The sequence below is a fragment of the Alternaria hordeiaustralica genome, assembly GCF_023758085.1.
Source record: "Alternaria hordeiaustralica strain BMP 2776 chromosome Unknown scaffold_5, whole genome shotgun sequence".
Classification (NCBI taxonomy): domain Eukaryota; kingdom Fungi; phylum Ascomycota; class Dothideomycetes; order Pleosporales; family Pleosporaceae; genus Alternaria; species Alternaria hordeiaustralica.
The window spans coordinates 374,095-392,454 of record NW_026056777.1 but is presented as its reverse complement, the minus strand read 5'-3'; the positions used below and the strand labels follow the sequence as shown (position 1 = coordinate 392,454).

Sequence of the window (18,360 nt, the reverse complement as noted above, 5' to 3'; positions counted from 1 at the left end):
CCACAACTCAACGTCAGTATCTTGCCATGAATTCTAGTCTACGCGATAGGCTTTCTTACCAACGTGTAGTCTCGTTCCTTCTTCGGCCATACACGTGTATGATCTGAGGACCCTTTGTTTTCACCAAGATTAACGACAACTTTGTCCAGATGAGAACAATTTTCAGATTTGCCAAGCCTGGTTCTAGCATAGGCGGGGCACGCTCAGGACCTCGACGCGTCCGCTAGTAGCTTCCCCCTAACAAAGTCCACCTTCTCCTTGGCCACACCGGCTTTCTCCAGGTACTTCTCCACGCTGCCGTACTTCTCGACCATATAGGAGTTTACATGGCTTACCAAGTCCGGGGGACATATCGCAAACTGCTCGGTCAGACCGATTGATGCCATCTCTTTCAGCCTTCCCTCCCTCTCTGGCTCGAGTTCTGGCTCGGATAGGCGATAGTCTTCGTCGATAGTGGTTTGATCCACACCGAGGAGCAACAGGACCAGCATGACTATGAGCCCGGTTCGGTCCTTGCCCTGCGTGCAGTGGACCAAAACTGGCCAGTTCTTCTCTTCTCCTAATACATCAAAGACCTGTGTGACTTCGCGGGTGCACACGTCCAGCGACTGCTCGGCCAGTCCGACAAGACCCATGTCTTCCATGTGAGGAGCTAAGATTTTGATCGCATCCTTGCGGTAGCCGACAATCATGAGGCCTGCGAGCCTGAAGAACTCAAGCCATGTGAGTTTCGAAAGCAACATGCGCGAGAAGGCCGAGCCATTGAAATTGATTTCGTGGTAGATTATGCCGGGTATCTTGAGGGGCTCCGCTGCGTCGTCGTTGGTTTGAGGGACTGCTGCTGACGCTTTGATTCTTGCATCGTGCTTTTGCGCCTGTTCGATATGCTCTGTTCTAACCGGTCAACACGATGTCAGCTCCTGAGCGTCGCGTCTACCTACTTCGTTCGTAGATCGATGATGCTCTTCACGCCATATTCCTTCAGCAATCTCTGCCTGTCTTGGAAAGAGGCCTCATCTTCAAAAGTCAACCTCGCGCCAAGGCATGTGTGGGAGGTACGCACCAGGTCGTGCACTTCGGAACAGTAAGCCGTTCCTTAGACGGCTGCAGCACGGTCAGCGCAAGACTAATCTCAAGGCGCTTCGGTGGATTACCTAGTTCCTGTTGTTTCATTGACAAACTGGCTGACATCGCGAAAGTTCAAGATACTCTTGAGTGGCGTTTGCAGTTCAGCCATGTTTACTACAGCCGACAGACTAAAATTGGTGGTATACTTAGGTAGCTGTGTGCTGAATCAAGATGGAAAGTTAAAGCTCGGTGACGTAGTCAGCTCACACTAACCGCATCTAACCCGGCTTTGTCTCCCGAGCTTGTCGCTGAAACCAACACGCACCAGTAGACGGAAGGACATCACTACAACAATCAGGATGGAAGCGCGCCATCTTCGTAGCTCACTTGATATCCGGATTGCGCTGTCGCGATCAGCAAACCTAATCACGACACCGTCTGGAAATATCCGTCGCCTATGCACACATTTGAAGAAAGAAACCTGGCCACCACGGTGTGCAAGGGCAATTCAACACCTACCTCTCAGAACTCTACATCACCTTGGGATACTTGCGAACTTCAGTTTTTGTGGCCGTTTAGACGGTGGAGCACATGTTCAGTTTGTTCCTTGCATGTCGTGCCGCTATGTTCCACTATGCCAAGTGTAACGTTCTGTACGCTGATGTTCTTCGTTCGCTCGACGCAGGGCTGTGATCTTCAGATGTGCACCAGGGTGCTGACAGACAGGATGAACCCTCGACGCACTTGGTACATGATTTGACTGCTTCGGTGAGTCCGTCGCTGGCTTCAATCAGGACAGGCAAGGCTATGTCGGGCTCAGGCTAGAACCAGGCCTGGAGTGGTAAGGCTAGTGTGAGATTTCGACGCGGAACGCACCCTTACGGCGATCCTCCACAGGCCTAGGTAGAGCTCAAGGTTGATATGACATCATCGCCGTCCTCTCGTCATTTTAGCCATGAAGGGCGCCGCTGTGTGTGACCCTAGCTGGCGTTTGCCTTTCCCTCTTATTTCTCGTGATCGCCCTCGAAGCAGCGCCTGACACATTCCCGTCTTGCTTCGACCCGCTCTTTCACAATGGCGACGACAGCCCTTACCACGGACGCGCCCCCCGCGTCTGACAGCAGACCCTTGAAGCAATCGGAACAGGCGGCTCCACCGCGATCCTCCGCCGAGACGAACATGCGTTGCCCTGACCCATCCGCGCATCAGCATCCAAAGACCAGCGCATTGCAAAACCAGGCGTCGGCAGCGGCGCTTTACTCGCACAACCACGGTAGCCCTGCCAAAGCAAACGTGTCGAAGCCCATCAATCCGCTCGGAGCAGACGGAAAGCTCTCGTCGGCCAGTGAGTGCAATGTTATGATTGTCGCATTACATCATACCCTAACAGAGATCCACAGGCGCTGCAACGAGCCTCAAATACGCAAAAGCCCAAGACCTTCCCAGCTACCCCGTGGTGGGAATTGATACACAGTCCTCTGCCGGAGCCGCCGCATTACTCGCCAACCAGAACAAGAAGAGTCCGGAGTGGTGGAAACCCGAGCAATCCTCAGCGGCAGGCAAGGCTGCGTTGCTCGCAAACGGTTACAAGATGGCGCCCATGTGGCAGCCAGAAGCAAGCGCAGCAGGCTCAAAGGCCGCGCTTCTCGCCCATAGAGATGGCGGAAAGCTGAACCTATGGCAGCCTGAAGCTAGTGCTGCTGGTCATTCTGCTGCTACCATCGCTATGCGCAAGGCGGCACCCAGCGCAGACGTGGATTACGGATATACAGACCAGGGCAGGAAGAATGCCTTTACTGCAGCCACTGACGCCCACTCGGCATCAAGACGCAAGCGCGCTCAATCAAACCCACCCACTGCGCCGCTGTATCCAGACTCAAAGAACTCTGCTAGGAATGCATTGGGCGCAGCAACGCTTGCCCACAGTGCATCGACCCGGGCCAAACCTCAAGCAGCTCCTGTTGACTCCAGTCGCGGCGGCTATGGTGCCATGGAAGCCGCACGTATCCAGCATGCAAAGAGCATCTCGCGCGACATGTACACGAGCGCTCCACCAGTTGCATTAGAGACGGACGAGAAGAAGCATAACGATGCCCTTCGAGCTTCCGCCATATCCATGGCCAAGAAGATTTACGATGTGCAGCAGCAACACATTGATGGCGCATCAGGCCAGTCCATTGCCCGTACAGGAGCGACGGCAGCCCATAGTCAACAGCCCGCGACCGGCGAGGCCGACATCAAGCAGCAAGCTATGCGCTATATCGGGATCCAGGAGGCTGCGCAGAAGCTCGCACAAGAAAGACTATCCAAGATAGGATACGACGAGAACGCTGCTTACCGAAGCTACTACGGCTACGACCAGCCGACACGCTCGAAGCTCTCCATGCGGCGTGGGCGCAACCGCGCGCACAGCGCTTCCGAGACAGCTCCTGCGCAGGATTCGGATTCTGACGAAGACGACTTCCGCTCAAGACGAATTCGCACGCAGATGGACCAATTCAACAAACAGCTGGCCGACGTCGATGCAAAGAAACGCGAGAACGACCGCAAGTCCCTGCTTGCTGCAGCACAGCGCAAGGTACAAGCTCAAATGCAGGGTATGGATAAGCAGATCTATGATAAGACTGGCAAGATGTCATCCGCAATGGTGGACGATTGGGATGAGAAGGCGCGACAGCGAGCCCTAGCCAACTCTGAAACCCGTATGGAAAATCACGGAAGAGTACACATCGGTAACGGTAAATGGATGGACCAAGGAGACATTGATGCTATTGCCCAAGCGAGAATTCAGCCTACATTGGACGAGATCACCGAGAAGACGGATAAGCGCCGTGCCGAGGACGAGAGACGACGTGCTGAGGAGGAAGAGCGCCGACTTGACCAGGAGCAAGAGAAGCGCCGCATCCGAACGGAGAAAGAGCGTGCCGCCGAGATCAAGGCAGAGGAGAAGCAGGGCAGGGGTACGTGTTCATCATCGCAAAGTTCTCACAATACTAACTCTTGACAGACGAAGAGAAGAGGGCTGCTAAAGCGCGGGCTGCCGAAGAGAAACTCGCAGCGAAACAGGCCAAGGAAGCTGAGAAGACCAAGACTTCAGGAGAACAACGCAAATCAAAAGAGATCACCACGGCTGAACCTGCAGTGGTGGCCAATGAACCTCCACGCGATAACGAGGATCTGTACGAAGAGGCAGAGCTCACAGAAGCTCACCCCATACCGGAGCACGATTCGGCCGATCCAACCTCGCCGACGTCCCAAGGATCCTCCAAGGGTTTCAAATCACTCTTGAGCAAACTGAAGAGGCGTTCCAAGCATTCTCCTGCGGCAGAGACCGAAGGTACTTCCAAAGAACAAGAGCCTGGCTTCATCGGTGGCGCGACTCTCCGGAACTCCGTCTCGCAACCCCAGTCTCAATCTCTATCTTCAAAGAGCGCTAGCGAACCGGCTCGTGAATCGATAGACAGCCGCATATCTGGTGAGGCCGATCACCCAAAGGATCTGAGTCATGTTGAGCCTTCGTATGTTCCTCACGTGGGTGTCGTCAAGGAAGAACGCTATTCAGACGTCTCATCTCTGTCTGGCGATGAGGATGAATTCAGCTTGGCACGTGGGAGGTCTGCAGAACGTGTTGTAAGCGGGGCCACAGCGACATCTGCTGGCGAGAGCTTCGAGGAAGCGCGTGACCATTTCGATGAAGCCCTGGCACCGCCCCCAGCATTTGGCTCTGATGCAGAGAAGGCCAGGAAGGGAAGTCCAAATCGGGAGTCAAAGTTCCAGGAAGTGGGATTGTAGGCCTTGTGATGATCAGACAAAGAAATGAGTTTCGTATCTGCCATGCTTGATTTGAAGGTTGTAATGGTTGCTATGTTTGGGATTACGTTCAGTACGAGTAGTCTGCGATGGTATAGGAAGCACAAGCATGGCCTTGATGTATAATGTAATGTCTTACTTTGTATGATATCGTTTTGAAGTTCTTGGGGTCATCTTGAAGGTTGTCCAGAAATATCAATGTGGAATTCGCGTTCTGCTCTCATGCTTGTTGCGCGGAGACGCGCCGGGGAACTACGGGTTCCCGCGTCACCTAGCCTCACGACCTGCTATTACGAATATGCAAGGTGATGAACTGGAAGCCAATTTCACGGCCTATACACAGGATATACTCTTCTCTTCTTTGCAACGCGGTAAAGGCATCAAAAACGTCGGTGTGGAAAGTGAGCGTACTCGGGATTGGCCGCTGCAGCAAACGTCATTGGGTAAAGCTGCCACAATTGGGTTTTACCTAATCGGGAGCTTTGCCAAGCATAGGGCGAACCAGCGTATGTGGAAACAACACCAGGAGCTCCTTTCTCGAACAGCATCACCTCCACGACCCCGACCCCGCCTTATACGACCGTCTCTCATTTCCTATCACGCGCTTCTGGAGTTGTGCACCTGGGTCTACTTCTTCCTTTTCTTCCGATACCCGATTCTTGCGCGCTTTCTCACCCCGGTGAGCTTGGAGCTGGACTGTCGCAAACATGGCCCAGCGACAGGTGCCATTGCACGTCACTCAGCCGACGCTGGTATGTGCCGCATCAGACCCTTGCATGCCACAGTGCTTGAAGCTAACAATTGACAGCTCACGAACCTCAACATCCTCGTACGTTGGTCCCAGGCCTCGCTTTCCGCGAACAAGGCAACCAAGGCCCTCAGCTAACACATAGTCCAGCCGGCATCGATATCATGGCAAAACTGCGTACGTAATCCCACAAGGTGTATGCACACGACCAAGTTATGCTAACAGCCACCGTAGACACTCGAGTCCGACAAGTACGTTTGCGTGCGCCAGGTCAACAACGAAGCCAACGCGCCCGCCGAGACCGTCATCATCGACCTCAAGAACACCAACAATGTCATCCGGAGACCGATTCGCGCCGACAGCGCCATCATGCACTTGACTGAGCCCATCATCGCTCTCAAGGCACAAGGCCGGACACTGCAGCTATTCAACCTCGAGACCAAAGAGCGTCTGCAGACCTACAGCCATCAGGAGGACATCCAGTTCTGGAGGTGGATCAGCCAGACGACACTTGCGCTCGTCAGCACAAAGGCCGTATACCACTGGGATGTACTTGATTCGAAGAACGCGGTTGCGCCGCGTAAGATCTTTGATCGCCAAGAACAACTCGAGGTATGTGAACTGGGCCACTCAGCGCCAATCGCATCTAACCCGCTGTGTAGAACAACCAGATCATCAACTACGTTACCAACGATGACGAGAGCTGGTCTTGCTTGGTCGGTATCACATCGAACCCCGCCGGTGGCATTCGTGGAAACATGCAGCTCTTCTCCAAGGCGAGGAACGTTAGCCAACCCCTCGAGGGTCACGCTGCTACCTTTGGCACACTCCGTCTCGATGGCGCCTCAACCGACACAAAGATCTTCGCCTTCGCTGTAAAATCTTCATCTGGAGAAGCCAAGATCAACATCGTCGAGGTCGACCACAACGCCGCAAACCCAGCCTTCCCGAAGCGCCTCATTCCGATCCACTGGCCCGCCGAGGGTACTGGTGACTTCCCGCTCGGCATCCATATCGCGCAAAAGTACGGCATTTTAATCGTAATTACGAAGTTCGGTTTCATTCACCTCCACGACCTCGAGACCGGTACCGCTCTGTTCCTGAACCGGATATCTGAGGAGACAGTCTTCACAACGGCGCGAGATGACGAAGGCACTGGTGTAGTCGTCATCAACAAGCGCGGACAGGTTCTGCATACAACCATTCGGGAAGACACCCTGATTCCCTACATCATGGAGAACCCGGCGTGTGCTGAAATTGCGTACAAGCTTGCCTCCAAGGGCGGGCTTCCAGGCGCAGATCAGCTCTACTCCCAGCGATTCGAGACGCTCATGTCCCAGGGAAACTTCGCGGAAGCCGCAAAGGTCGCTGCCAACTCGCCCCGGGGCTTCCTCCGCACAATGAACACGATCAACAGGCTGCGCCAGGTTCCCAACCAACCTGGTCAGATCACCACTCTGCTACAATACTTTGGTCAATTACTAGACAAGGGTGGTTTAAACAAGGAGGAAACTCTGGAGTTGGCCCGTCCTGTTTTCGCTCAGGGCCGCAAGCACCTCATCGAGAAGTGGCAGAAGGAAGGCAAGCTTCACTGCTCAGAGGAGCTCGGTGATCTCGCCAAACCCCACGATCTGAACCTCGCTTTGGCCATCTACAAGGAGGCGAACGTATCCCAAAAGGTTGTCGCAGCGCTCGCGGAGCTCGGCCACTACGATCTCATCCTGCAGTACTGCAACGGCGTTGGCTACACACCCGATTACAACGTCTTGCTTCAGCACGTTGTTCGTATCAATGCCGAGAAGGGAGCCGAGTTTGCTTCTCAGCTAGCGAAGAACGAAGGTGGCCCACTGATCAGCATCGACCGCGTTGTCGACATCTTCCAGTCACAGGGCATGATCCAACAGGCAACCGCTTTCCTCCTGGATGTTCTCTCCAACGATCTACCCGAAGAGGGCCACATGCAGACCAAGCTCCTCGAGATGAACTTGCTCAATGCCCCTCAGGTTGCAGATGCTATCCTGGGCAATGAAATGTTCCACCACTACGACAAGATGCGCATCGCTCAGCTCTGCGAGAACGCTGGTCTGCTTACTCGTGCTCTGGAACACAATGATGACCCAGCCGCGATCAAGCGTATCATTGTTCAGACCGACAAGCTTCCAGAAGAGTGGCTCATCAACTACTTCGGTCAGCTCACAGTCGAGCTGTCGCTTGAGTGCTTGGACGCCATGCTCACTACCAACATCCGCCAAAACCTTCAAGCTGTCATCCGCATCGCCCAGAAGTACTCTGATCTGCTTGGCGCCACCAAGATCATCGATCTGCTAGAGAAGCACCGTACCGCGGAGGGTCTGTACTTCTTCTTGGGTTCCATTGTCAACGTCAGCGAAGATCCCGACGTTCACTTCAAGTACATCGAGGCTGCGACCACTATGGGCCAACTCAACGAAGTTGAGCGTATCTGCCGAGAGAGTCAGTTTTTGAACGGAGAAAAGGTCAAGAACTTCTTGAAAGAGGCCAACCTCACGGAACAGCTACCTCTGATTATTGTCTGCGACCGCTTCAACTTCATCCACGATCTTGTACTGTACCTTTACAAGAAGCAGCAGTTCAAGTCTATCGAAGTCTACGTTCAGAGGGTCAACCCTGCCAGGACACCGGCTGTCGTTGGCGGTCTGCTCGATGTGGACTGCGATGAAAGCATCATCAAGGGCCTTCTGGCTTCAGTGACGCCGTCTTCGATTCCAATCGATGAGTTGGTTGCCGAGGTTGAGTCGCGAAACCGATTGAAGCTTCTTCTCCCGTTCTTGGAGCAGACACTTGCAAGTGGCAACCAGCAGCAAGCCGTCTACAATGCCTTGGCCAAGATTTACATCGATTCCAACAACAACCCGGAGAAGTTCCTGAAGGAGAACGACCAATACGACACTCTCACCGTTGGCAAGTACTGCGAGAAGCGTGACCCCAACCTGGCTTTCATCGCCTACAGCAAGGGTCAGAATGACCTTGAGCTGATTCACATCACCAACGAGAACGCCATGTTCAAGGCCCAGGCACGTTACCTCCTGGAGCGAGCCGATTCCGAGGTTTGGGATTATGTCCTGAGCCCAAACAACATCCATCGCCGATCGCTCGTAGATCAAGTCACTTCCTCGGCTGTTCCTTCGTCCACCGATCCAGACAAGGTCTCTGTTGCTGTGAAAGCTTTCATCACTGGTGACATGCCTGCTGAGCTGATCGACCTGCTGGAGAAGATCATCTTGGAGCCAACTACATTCAGTGATAACCCGTCCCTTCAGAACTTGCTGATGCTCACTGCCTGCAAGTCCGATCGCGGTAGAGTTATGAACTACATCCAGCAGCTCGATCAGTACAGCCCTGAGGACATTGCCCAACAATGTATCGAAGTCGGCATGTACGACGAGGCCTTCGAGATCTTCAAGAAGCACGAGAACCACGTCGAGGCTGCCAACGTCCTCATTGAGCACATCGTCTCAATCGACCGAGCATATGAGTATGCTGACAGGGTTGACACGCCTGAGGTGTGGAGCAGGGTCGCCAAGGCACAGCTGGACGGTCTTCGTGTCACGGACTCAATTGAGTCTTACATCCGTGCCGGAGATGCATCCAACTATCTGGAAGTCATTGAGATTGCTACCCACGCTGGCAAGGACGAAGACTTGATCAAGTTCCTGAGAATGGCTCGCAAGACTCTTCGTGAGGTACCCGTCGACACCGCCTTGGCTTTCTGCTTCGCTCGTACCAACCAACTACCCGAGCTCGAGGACTTTCTCCGCGCCACCAACGTTGCAGATGTTGAAGCGTCAGGTGACAAGGCTTACGAGGAGGGTTACCATGAGGCAGCCAAGATCTTCTTCACTAGCATTTCGAACTGGGCGAAGCTTGCAACCACTCTTGTGCACCTGGAGGACTACCAAGCTGCTGTCGAGTGTGCCAGGAAGGCAAACTCCGTCAAGGTCTGGAAGCAAGTCAACGAAGCCTGCGTCGCGAAGAAGGAATTCCGTCTCGCCCAGATTTGCGGTCTCAACCTGATCGTCCACGCCGAAGAGCTCACCGATCTTGTTAAGCAGTACGAGCGCAATGGCTACTTCGATGAGCTGATTAGCCTGCTCGAGGCTGGTCTTGGATTGGAACGCGGTAAGTACACCCTTCTGACAACTACCGTTCCGTTGAAAAGTTCAACCCTTCAACAATCATAACCCGTGACAACTACACTATGTACAAGATGCTAACTCAGTCAATCTAGCCCACATGGGAATGTTCAGCGCACTTGGAGAGGCTCTAGCCAAGTACCACCCTGAGCGTGTCATGGAGCACCTCCGTCTCTTCTGGTCAAGGTCGGTTTTTCAGTAAACTTCGCTTATGTGCTTTCAACTGACAACCCATAGGATCAATATTCCAAAGATGATCCGTGCAACAGAGGAGGCCCATCTATGGTGAGTCGCAAGCGCAAACAACATTCGTGCCACTCGGTTCTAATATTTCCCAGGCCCGAACTCATCTTCCTCTATGTCCACTACGATGAGTGGGACAACGCCGCCCTTGCCATGATGGAGCGTGCCGCAGATGCCTGGGAGCACCAAGCATTCAAGGACACTATCACCAAGGCTACTAACGTTGAGATTTACTACCGGGCTTTGGGCTTTTACCTTGAAGAGCAGCCAACTCTCCTGACGGACCTCCTGCAGGCTTTGACTCCCCGAATCGACGTCAACCGTGTTGTCCGCATGTTCGTCAAGTCTGACAACATTCCTCTGATCAAGCCTTTCCTCCTCAACGTCCAGTCGCAGAACAAGCGCGAGGTCAACAACGCCCTCAACGATCTTTTGATCGAAGAGGAGGACTACAAGACACTTCGCGACTCGGTCAACAACTATGACAACTACGACCCCGTTGACCTTGCCCAGCGTCTGGAGAAGCACGACCTTGTCTTCTTCCGTCAAATCGCAGCCGACATCTACCGCAAGAACAAGCGATGGGAGAAGTCCATCACTCTCAGCAAGCAGGACAAGCTGTTCAAGGACGCTATCGAGACCTCTGCCATGTCGGGCAAGTCTGACGTCGTTGAGGACCTGCTCCGCTACGTAAGTTTACCTCTGCATTTGTCAAGTACAACGCTAATTCGCAATGTAGTTCGTCGATATTGGCAGCCGCGAGTGCTACGTTGGTATGCTCTATGCCTGCTACGACCTCCTCCGCCCTGACATCATCCTCGAGATGTCATGGCGCAACGGTCTGCACGACTTCACCATGGTATGTAGATACTCTTCCGTGCGTGCTTTGCAAATCACTAACGTTTCACCAGCCATACATGATCAACCTCATCTCCCAACAGACGGCCGCCCTCGAGATGCTCAAGAAGGACAACGAGGAGCGCAAGACCCGCGAGGTGTCGCAGCAGAAGAAGGAGGACGACACTCCGATCTTGGGCTCGCGCCTCATGCTCACTCAGGGTCCGATGACCTCGGCCCCGTCTCCAGGTCCCTACGGACAGGCCAACGGCATTGCCCCGCAGCCAACTGGAGGTTTCCGCCCCTTTTAGGCGCTGTCCAAATGGAGACGAGATTGCTACTCCAGGAGGAGGGGTAGTGAACGGTTCTCTTCACACTACATATTGATGATTGGTGGAGCATGCAAAAGCGAACGGAGGGTTCATAGGTTTTGGGCAGTTTGCGGCAATGTACTCTACAGGCGTTCAAGGTGGCCTCTTAGTCTGGATGCTTCACATATAGAACATCTTCAGGCTTCTGTACTCTAGTTAATTACTTCATTCGCGCTGATATCTCGTGTTCACTGTGAATGTTCGCTTGTTGTGGTCCCAATGGTGCTGCAGCGTGGAAATGGACATGCGTCACGAAGGTACTCACACCTGATAAATCGTTAGTATGTCAATATGATGACTGACGATCTTAACAGTACGTATCCGATTCCGTTTTCGCAATACTAGCGGAATGTCATTACTATTGTGACCATCACGCAGAAATGAAAGTTTTGGGCAGTGACGACTTGCAGGAATTAGGACATGCCCGGCTCCTACATGTATTTATTGCGTACTGCACGAGATGTTCAAACGTGGTCTGGAGGTAGTCACTACTAACAGGACCTGCGCAGGCATGGATTCGGCCAGTCGTTACGAATACAAAGCTTGTTTCTGGTTGAGCATATCCACGCTGCGCAGGGCGAGTACCTCAACGGGCCTTTGCATAATGATGTTGGTGGTTGAGTATCACATATCCTTAGGCCTTGACTCTGCATGCTACCACGCCAACCTAGGAAAAAACTGAACACCCTAGAGCCTACGTTGATTTTAGGTTACCTACTTTGCAAGTTTTTGTTATAATGTAGTCTGCAAACATGTGTAGTTGTGCGAGGTGATACCGTGGTTGGGAACGAACCTGGCAGACCCCGTTACCAAAAGCCCAATTCCCAAAGTGCGCAACCAGAGTTTGCACTACCTACATATTTTTCGTCACGTGTCGATTGTGAGCCTTCCAAGGTTGGCTTTAGTTGATTCTCAACCTTGGTACACAGCGAAGGTTTGACGTCCTTTCCGAATAGCATAATTCCTATAGCAAGCTGAGACATGATACGACGCAATGATACACGAAATGTAGATGTGCCGTTGATCAAACCCTAGAAAGCATAGCAGATACCCCGAGGACAGGTTGAGGTGACCCATGAAAAGGTTTCTGTGTATGCTCACGGATAAATTAGCTCAACCGTTCGGGCGGCAATGTGCCAAGTAGCGAGTGTTTGAAGCTCCGTATCGCAGGTGCATGATCTTTGCCAAGCAATCTTGGAAGACTAGTACACGAGTAATGTTTCCAGATGCAGCCACTGAATGCCTCAAACGACCCCATCGTAAGCTAACGTCACCGGTTTCGAAGAGTCGCTCATAGCCAAGTCAAGTCTAGATCTACGTAACCATCTGTCATGGTGAGAGGCGGAACCGCATGGGCGTGATGCGCAGCCGGTAATAGCTCAGACCCATGTTCCGAATACTCCTCGCAGCCATGCAGGTACGCGGCCACGAAGCGAGGCAAAGGTCGGAAAAGTATACCGTGAACGAGGTTAAATAGCGAGGTTGCCCTCGACGGTCATAAGGAGCTCGGTAGGGGAGCCTACGCCGAAGGAAAGCGCTGGATAAGCACGACATTTTTCCGCGATGCCGAGCTTTCTCCGGTGCGGTAGACACTGTCCTGGCAGCTGGGATGGAGATGGGATGGGCTCGCGAATGGCTTGCCAGAGGGGTCAGAGTGGGTAGCGGTCAAGGTTTCATTGAGCGTCGACGACACCGGACGAGGTGCGTGTGGCTTTGGCTAGGCGCCCCACGTGCTTAGTGGGCGTGGGATATGTAGAGCAAAAAGGTTTTATACATGTTTAAGATTCTGGTACGCGGTGGGGCAGGGCCTGTGACGACGGTGACAATTTCAATCGTGTCGCACACGGGGTGGTTCCGTCGGCGAACCTTGTCAGTGCCCCTCCATTATCTCCCCGCGCGAGGGAGCTCTGGCCAGGTGGTGGCATGCAGCTATCCATGGTTAGCTTGGTTGCTTTTCAGGTGGCCGACGGGGTCTCTGCAGCGTGTTTCCATCTGGCTTGGCTGTGTGGATCTGTTTTGGGATTAAACTCGCGCTCTGCACATGGTTGAGCGAGTGAGTCGTAGCAAGTAGCAGACCCTGGATATCCGATAGTCGGTACCATAATAAATTGGCGCTGTATCCTACTTCTTCCGCGCCTTTCAGACCTCCCCCTCTCCTCCTCTCTCTCACTACCTCTACCCCCTCTCTTACCCCAGTACACACAGCCGTCATCCAGCATGACGACGCTTGCAGTTGACCAGAACGCCTCGTCGGCCATTGACGAGAACGACTTCGACGAGGACCATGGCGAGCACCACCCCCACAGGAACTCGGTCCACCACAAGCTGCGTGCGAGCAGCTCCATCATGCAGCTGAAGAAGCTGCTGGGTACGTTGGCCGAGCACAATGGCTCACTCCTCGCTCTTCGGCGCTCTAACAGCTCTGCCAGTTGCCAACCGAGGAGAAATCCCCATCCGTATCTTCCGAACAGCGCACGAGCTGTCGCTGCACACCGTGGCCGTCTACAGTCATGAGGACCGCCTCAGCATGCACAGGCAAAAGGCCGACGAGGCGTACGAGATTGGCGCCCGCGGCCAGTACACGCCTGTCGGTGCTTACCTGGCGGGCGATGAGATCATCAAGATCGCGGTCGAGCACAACGTGAACATGATTCACCCGGGCTACGGCTTCTTATCGGAGAATGCAGAGTTCGCGCGCAACGTCGAGAAGGCTGGCCTCATTGTGAGTTTTACCGCTTTGTTTACGCTATGACGGAGCTGCGTGGAGGGGTCGCCGCTGCCTATCAGCCGCTGCTGAGCCTATCGCTCCCGCGCGAGATGAGGCATTGGCGGGGCCGATCCCCAAGCAGCCCGGCGCCGATCACCGCAGCGCCCATGGCCTTTTTTTCCTACCCATGCAATATGCGACTCATGCTTACTTCTGCTTCTAGTTCGTGGGCCCCTCTCCCGACACCATCGACGCGCTCGGCGACAAGGTCTCGGCGCGAAAACTCGCCGTCAAGTGCAACGTCCCCGTTGTGCCAGGAACCCCGGGACCCGTCGAGAAGTTTGAGGATGTCAAGGCCTTTACCGACGAGTATGGCTTTCCCATCATCATCAAGGCCGCTTTCGGCGGTGGTGGCCGTGGTATGCGTGTAGTACGCGAGCAAGAGACGCTCAAGGACTCGTTCGAGCGCGCCACTTCAGAGGCCAAGTCGGCGTTCGGTAACGGAACAGTCTTCGTCGAGCGCTTCCTCGACAAGCCCAAGCACATTGAAGTCCAGCTGCTCGGTGACAACCAGGGCAACGTCGTCCATCTCTACGAGCGTGACTGCAGTGTCCAGCGTCGTCACCAGAAGGTCGTTGAGATTGCCCCCGCCAAGGACCTCCCAGTTGAGACTCGTGATGCTATCCTTGCCGACGCTGTCAGACTTGCGCAGAGCGTCAAGTACAGGAACGCCGGAACCGCTGAGTTCTTGGTTGATCAGCAGAATCGGTATGTCATATATCTCATCCCACCACATTCCACTACACTCCACCACGTAGAAGAAGAAAACTTAACACTCTGGAGCCTACATCGACGTCAGGTTACTCCCTTTACAAGGTTTCATCTCTATGTAGTCTCCAGGGTGTTCATGAAGAACTCCGCTTCCATTCTACCTCAACCCATTCCACCTTCACCTACTCCACTTCTACATGACTACTATACTTTGTTACTACATTTATAATGCATTTCGCTAACGTACACTTAGCTATTATTTTATCGGTATTGTAAATCGAAGCCTATTTATAAGATGAAAAACTAATAACCTTATAGAAATCAACCCCCGTATCCAGGTCGAGCATACCATCACCGAAGAAGTTACGGGCATCGACATTGTTGCAGCACAGATCCAGATTGCAGCAGGTGCATCTCTCGAGCAGCTTGGCCTGACCCAAGACCACATCTCCACACGAGGCTTTGCCTTCCAATGCCGAATCACCACAGAAGACCCCGCTCAGAGCTTCGCGCCCGACACCGGAAAGATCGAGGTGTACCGCTCTGCCGGTGGTAACGGAGTCCGTCTCGACGGTGGTAACGGTTTTGCCGGAGCCATCATCACCCCTCACTACGACTCTATGTTGGTCAAGTGCTCTTGCCGCGGTTCCACATACGAGATCGTCCGCCGAAAGATGCTGCGTGCTCTAGTTGAGTTCCGTATCCGTGGCGTCAAGACCAACATTCCCTTCTTGATCAAGCTCCTCACACATCCCACCTTCGTCGACGGACAATGCTGGACAACCTTCATTGACGACACTCCCGCTCTCTTCGACTTGATCGGCTCCCAGAACCGTGCCCAGAAGCTCCTCGCATATCTCGGTGACCTCGCTGTCAACGGCAGTCAGATCAAGGGCCAGATCGGTGAGCCCAAGTTCAAGGGCGTCATCCCCATCCCGGCCATCCACGACAACAACGGCAAGAAGGTCGACACCTCCGCGCCTTGCACCGAGGGATGGAGGAACGTCATTCTCAAGGACGGTCCCGAGGGATTCGCCAAGGCTGTTCGCGCCAACAAGGGTTGCTTGATCATGGACACCACATGGCGTGATGCTCATCAGTCTCTTCTCGCCACTCGTGTCCGAACTGTTGACTTGCTCAACATCGCCAAAGAGACCAGCCATGCCTTCTCCAACGCATGGGCTCTCGAGTGCTGGGGTGGCGCTACTTTCGATGTCGCCATGCGTTTCCTCTACGAAGACCCCTGGGAGCGTCTGAGGAAGATGCGCAAGCTCGTACCCAACATTCCATTCCAGATGCTCCTCCGTGGCGCCAACGGTGTTGCGTACTCCTCGTTGCCCGACAATGCCATCTTCCATTTCTGTGAGCAGGCCAAGAAGAACGGTGTCGATATCTTCCGTGTCTTCGATGCGCTGAACGACGTTGAGCAGCTTGAGGTTGGTGTCAAGGCCGTCCTCAAGGCTGGTGGTGTCGCTGAAGGTACCGTGTGCTACAGTGGTGACATGCTCAACCCTAAGAAGAAGTACAACCTCGAGTACTACTTGGATGTTGTCGACAAGATCGTCAAGATGGGAGCGCATATCCTCGGTATTAAGGACATGGCTGGTGTGCTCAAGCCCCGTGCCGCCCGTCTTTTGATCGGTACCATCCGTGAGAAGTACCCCGATCTGCCCATCCACGTTCACACTCACGACTCTGCTGGAACCGGTGTTGCATCTATGGTTGCCTGCGCTGAGGCTGGTGCGGACGCTGTTGATGCCGCTATCGACAGCATGTCCGGTATGACTTCTCAGCCTAGCATGGGTGCCATCCTTTCATCTCTCGAGGGCACCGACTTCGACGCTGGTCTGGACGCACACATGATCCGTAACTTGGACGCATACTGGGCCCAGCTCCGTCTCCTCTACTCACCCTTCGAGGCTGGTCTTACCGGACCCGACCCGGAAGTCTACGAGCACGAGATTCCCGGAGGTCAGCTTACCAACTTGATCTTCCAGGCATCGCAGCAAGGTCTTGGTGAGCAATGGGCGCAGACCAAGAAGGCGTACGAGCAGGCCAATGACTTGCTCGGCGACATCGTCAAGGTCACCCCCACTTCCAAGGTCGTTGGTGACTTGGCTCAATTCATGGTCTCCAACAAGCTGTCCTACGACGACGTCCTAGCCAAGGCTGACCAACTCGACTTCCCATCCTCTGTCCTGGAGTTCTTCGAGGGACTCATGGGTCAGCCATACGGCGGTTTCCCCGAGCCCCTCCGCTCGCAAGCTCTCCGTGAGCGAAGGAAGATGGACAAGCGCCCTGGTCTCTACCTCGAGCCCGTCGATATTCCCAAGATCAAGGCAGATCTCAAGGCCAAGTGGGGTGATGCGACAGAGTGTGATGTTGCATCATACATCATGTACCCCAAGGTCTTTGAGGACTACAAGAAGTGGACCACCAAGTACGGAGATCTCTCCGTTCTGCCCACTCGTTACTTCTTGTCGCGCCCTGAGATCGGCGAGGAGTTCCACGTAGAACTTGAGAAGGGCAAGGTCCTCATCCTTAAGCTCCTCGCCATTGGTCCTCTATCCGAGCAGACCGGTCTGCGTGAAGTCTTCTACGAGATGAACGGTGAGACCCGTACCGTCACTGTGGAGGACCAACACGCGGCTATCGAGAACGTCTCGCGACCCAAGGCCGACCCTACAGACAGCAGCCAAGTCGGATCACCCATGTCCGGTGTCTTGGTTGAGGTCCGTGTCCACGATGGTAGCGAGGTCAAGAAGGGTGACCCAGTTGCTATTTTGAGCGCCATGAAGATGGAGATGGTTATCTCCGCACCACACTCTGGAAAGGTCAGCGGCCTGTCAGTACGTGAGGGTGACTCGGTCGACTCTGGCGACTTGGTCTGCAAGCTCGTCAAGTGAGCATTTCGCTTGGATAGTTTGCTTTGTTTATGAGAGTTATGAAATCCAAGAATGGACATGATTAGATAGTAACGAACGAATTACGGCGCGGGGATGCCATTTCAACTTCAAGAATGTGCATTTGTTCCTTCTGATCGTGCCGTGAACATGTAACTATTCAACTTCTAAAGCTTTGTGTAGCTTTCACATGCATACTGATCGTACTATAAATCCTACAGAAAATTATTTCACTCTTGTCCTACACCTTCAATCACCAGTCTGCCCAGAAGCATATGTTGCGTTACAACTTGATATACGTTTAGGAAATATTAGGCCAAGGAGATATTCAGTGGGTTTTGTTCCGGAAGATTCACAAGATATGCCATAGCGCAGTGTCTACATCAGGTCGTAACGCACTTAACGTAGGCCTCTTAACGCAGTGATTATTACTACATTGCTGCAGAAGGTGGCCGAAAAATAAATATACACTCGCGTCCAAGTATACACGGAAGGAGCATGTACAGTATCGCATGTGTATTGAGCTTCGGTAGTTGTTACACCGAAACAAAGCTACCACCACCCAACCCCAGACTCCAAGAAATGCAGCATAGCTAGCCTAGTCTAAACGGAAGGCCCTACCCGTATGCAGGTTTCCTTGAACCGAGCTCCAAACGCCCAAACGCCATGTCAGATCCAAGGGATCCACTCGATCGAACCACTTGATCGGGAGAAGCCGGAACGCAGCCAC

At 53.6% G+C, this 18,360-nt stretch overlaps 4 protein-coding genes across 4 annotated transcripts; 3 read left to right on the top strand and 1 right to left on the bottom strand.

Annotated features, from left to right (window-relative positions):
* Positions 1 to 203: 203 nt before the first annotated feature.
* J4E84_003454 (uncharacterized protein) lies at positions 204 to 1,237 on the bottom strand (the record flags this gene model as incomplete). The annotated part of the gene is made up of 4 exons (XM_049386066.1): positions 204 to 894; positions 942 to 1,017; positions 1,064 to 1,104; positions 1,155 to 1,237. The coding sequence occupies 4 exons, from the start codon at positions 1,235 to 1,237 to the stop codon at positions 204 to 206; spliced, it is 891 nt and encodes a 296-aa protein (XP_049245915.1).
* Positions 1,238 to 2,142: 905 nt separating this feature from the next.
* Positions 2,143 to 4,860, top strand: J4E84_003453 (uncharacterized protein; the record flags this gene model as incomplete). The annotated part of the gene is made up of 3 exons (XM_049386065.1): positions 2,143 to 2,413; positions 2,469 to 4,028; positions 4,076 to 4,860. The coding sequence occupies 3 exons, from the start codon at positions 2,143 to 2,145 to the stop codon at positions 4,858 to 4,860; spliced, it is 2,616 nt and encodes an 871-aa protein (XP_049245914.1).
* Positions 4,861 to 5,585: 725 nt separating this feature from the next.
* On the top strand, positions 5,586 to 11,189 carry J4E84_003452 (uncharacterized protein; the record flags this gene model as incomplete). Its single annotated transcript, XM_049386064.1, has 10 exons — positions 5,586 to 5,630; positions 5,687 to 5,707; positions 5,777 to 5,803; positions 5,861 to 6,238; positions 6,289 to 9,784; positions 9,894 to 9,984; positions 10,036 to 10,083; positions 10,137 to 10,731; positions 10,781 to 10,900; positions 10,953 to 11,189. 10 exons carry the CDS (start codon positions 5,586 to 5,588, stop codon positions 11,187 to 11,189), a joined length of 5,058 nt encoding a protein of 1,685 aa, XP_049245913.1.
* A 2,277-nt stretch (positions 11,190 to 13,466) lies between these two features.
* On the top strand, positions 13,467 to 17,633 carry J4E84_003451 (uncharacterized protein; the record flags this gene model as incomplete). The annotated part of the gene is made up of 5 exons (XM_049386063.1): positions 13,467 to 13,617; positions 13,679 to 13,971; positions 14,180 to 14,724; positions 14,981 to 14,994; positions 15,046 to 17,633. 5 exons carry the CDS (start codon positions 13,467 to 13,469, stop codon positions 17,631 to 17,633), a joined length of 3,591 nt encoding a protein of 1,196 aa, XP_049245912.1.
* Between the last annotated feature and the right edge of the window lie 727 nt (positions 17,634 to 18,360).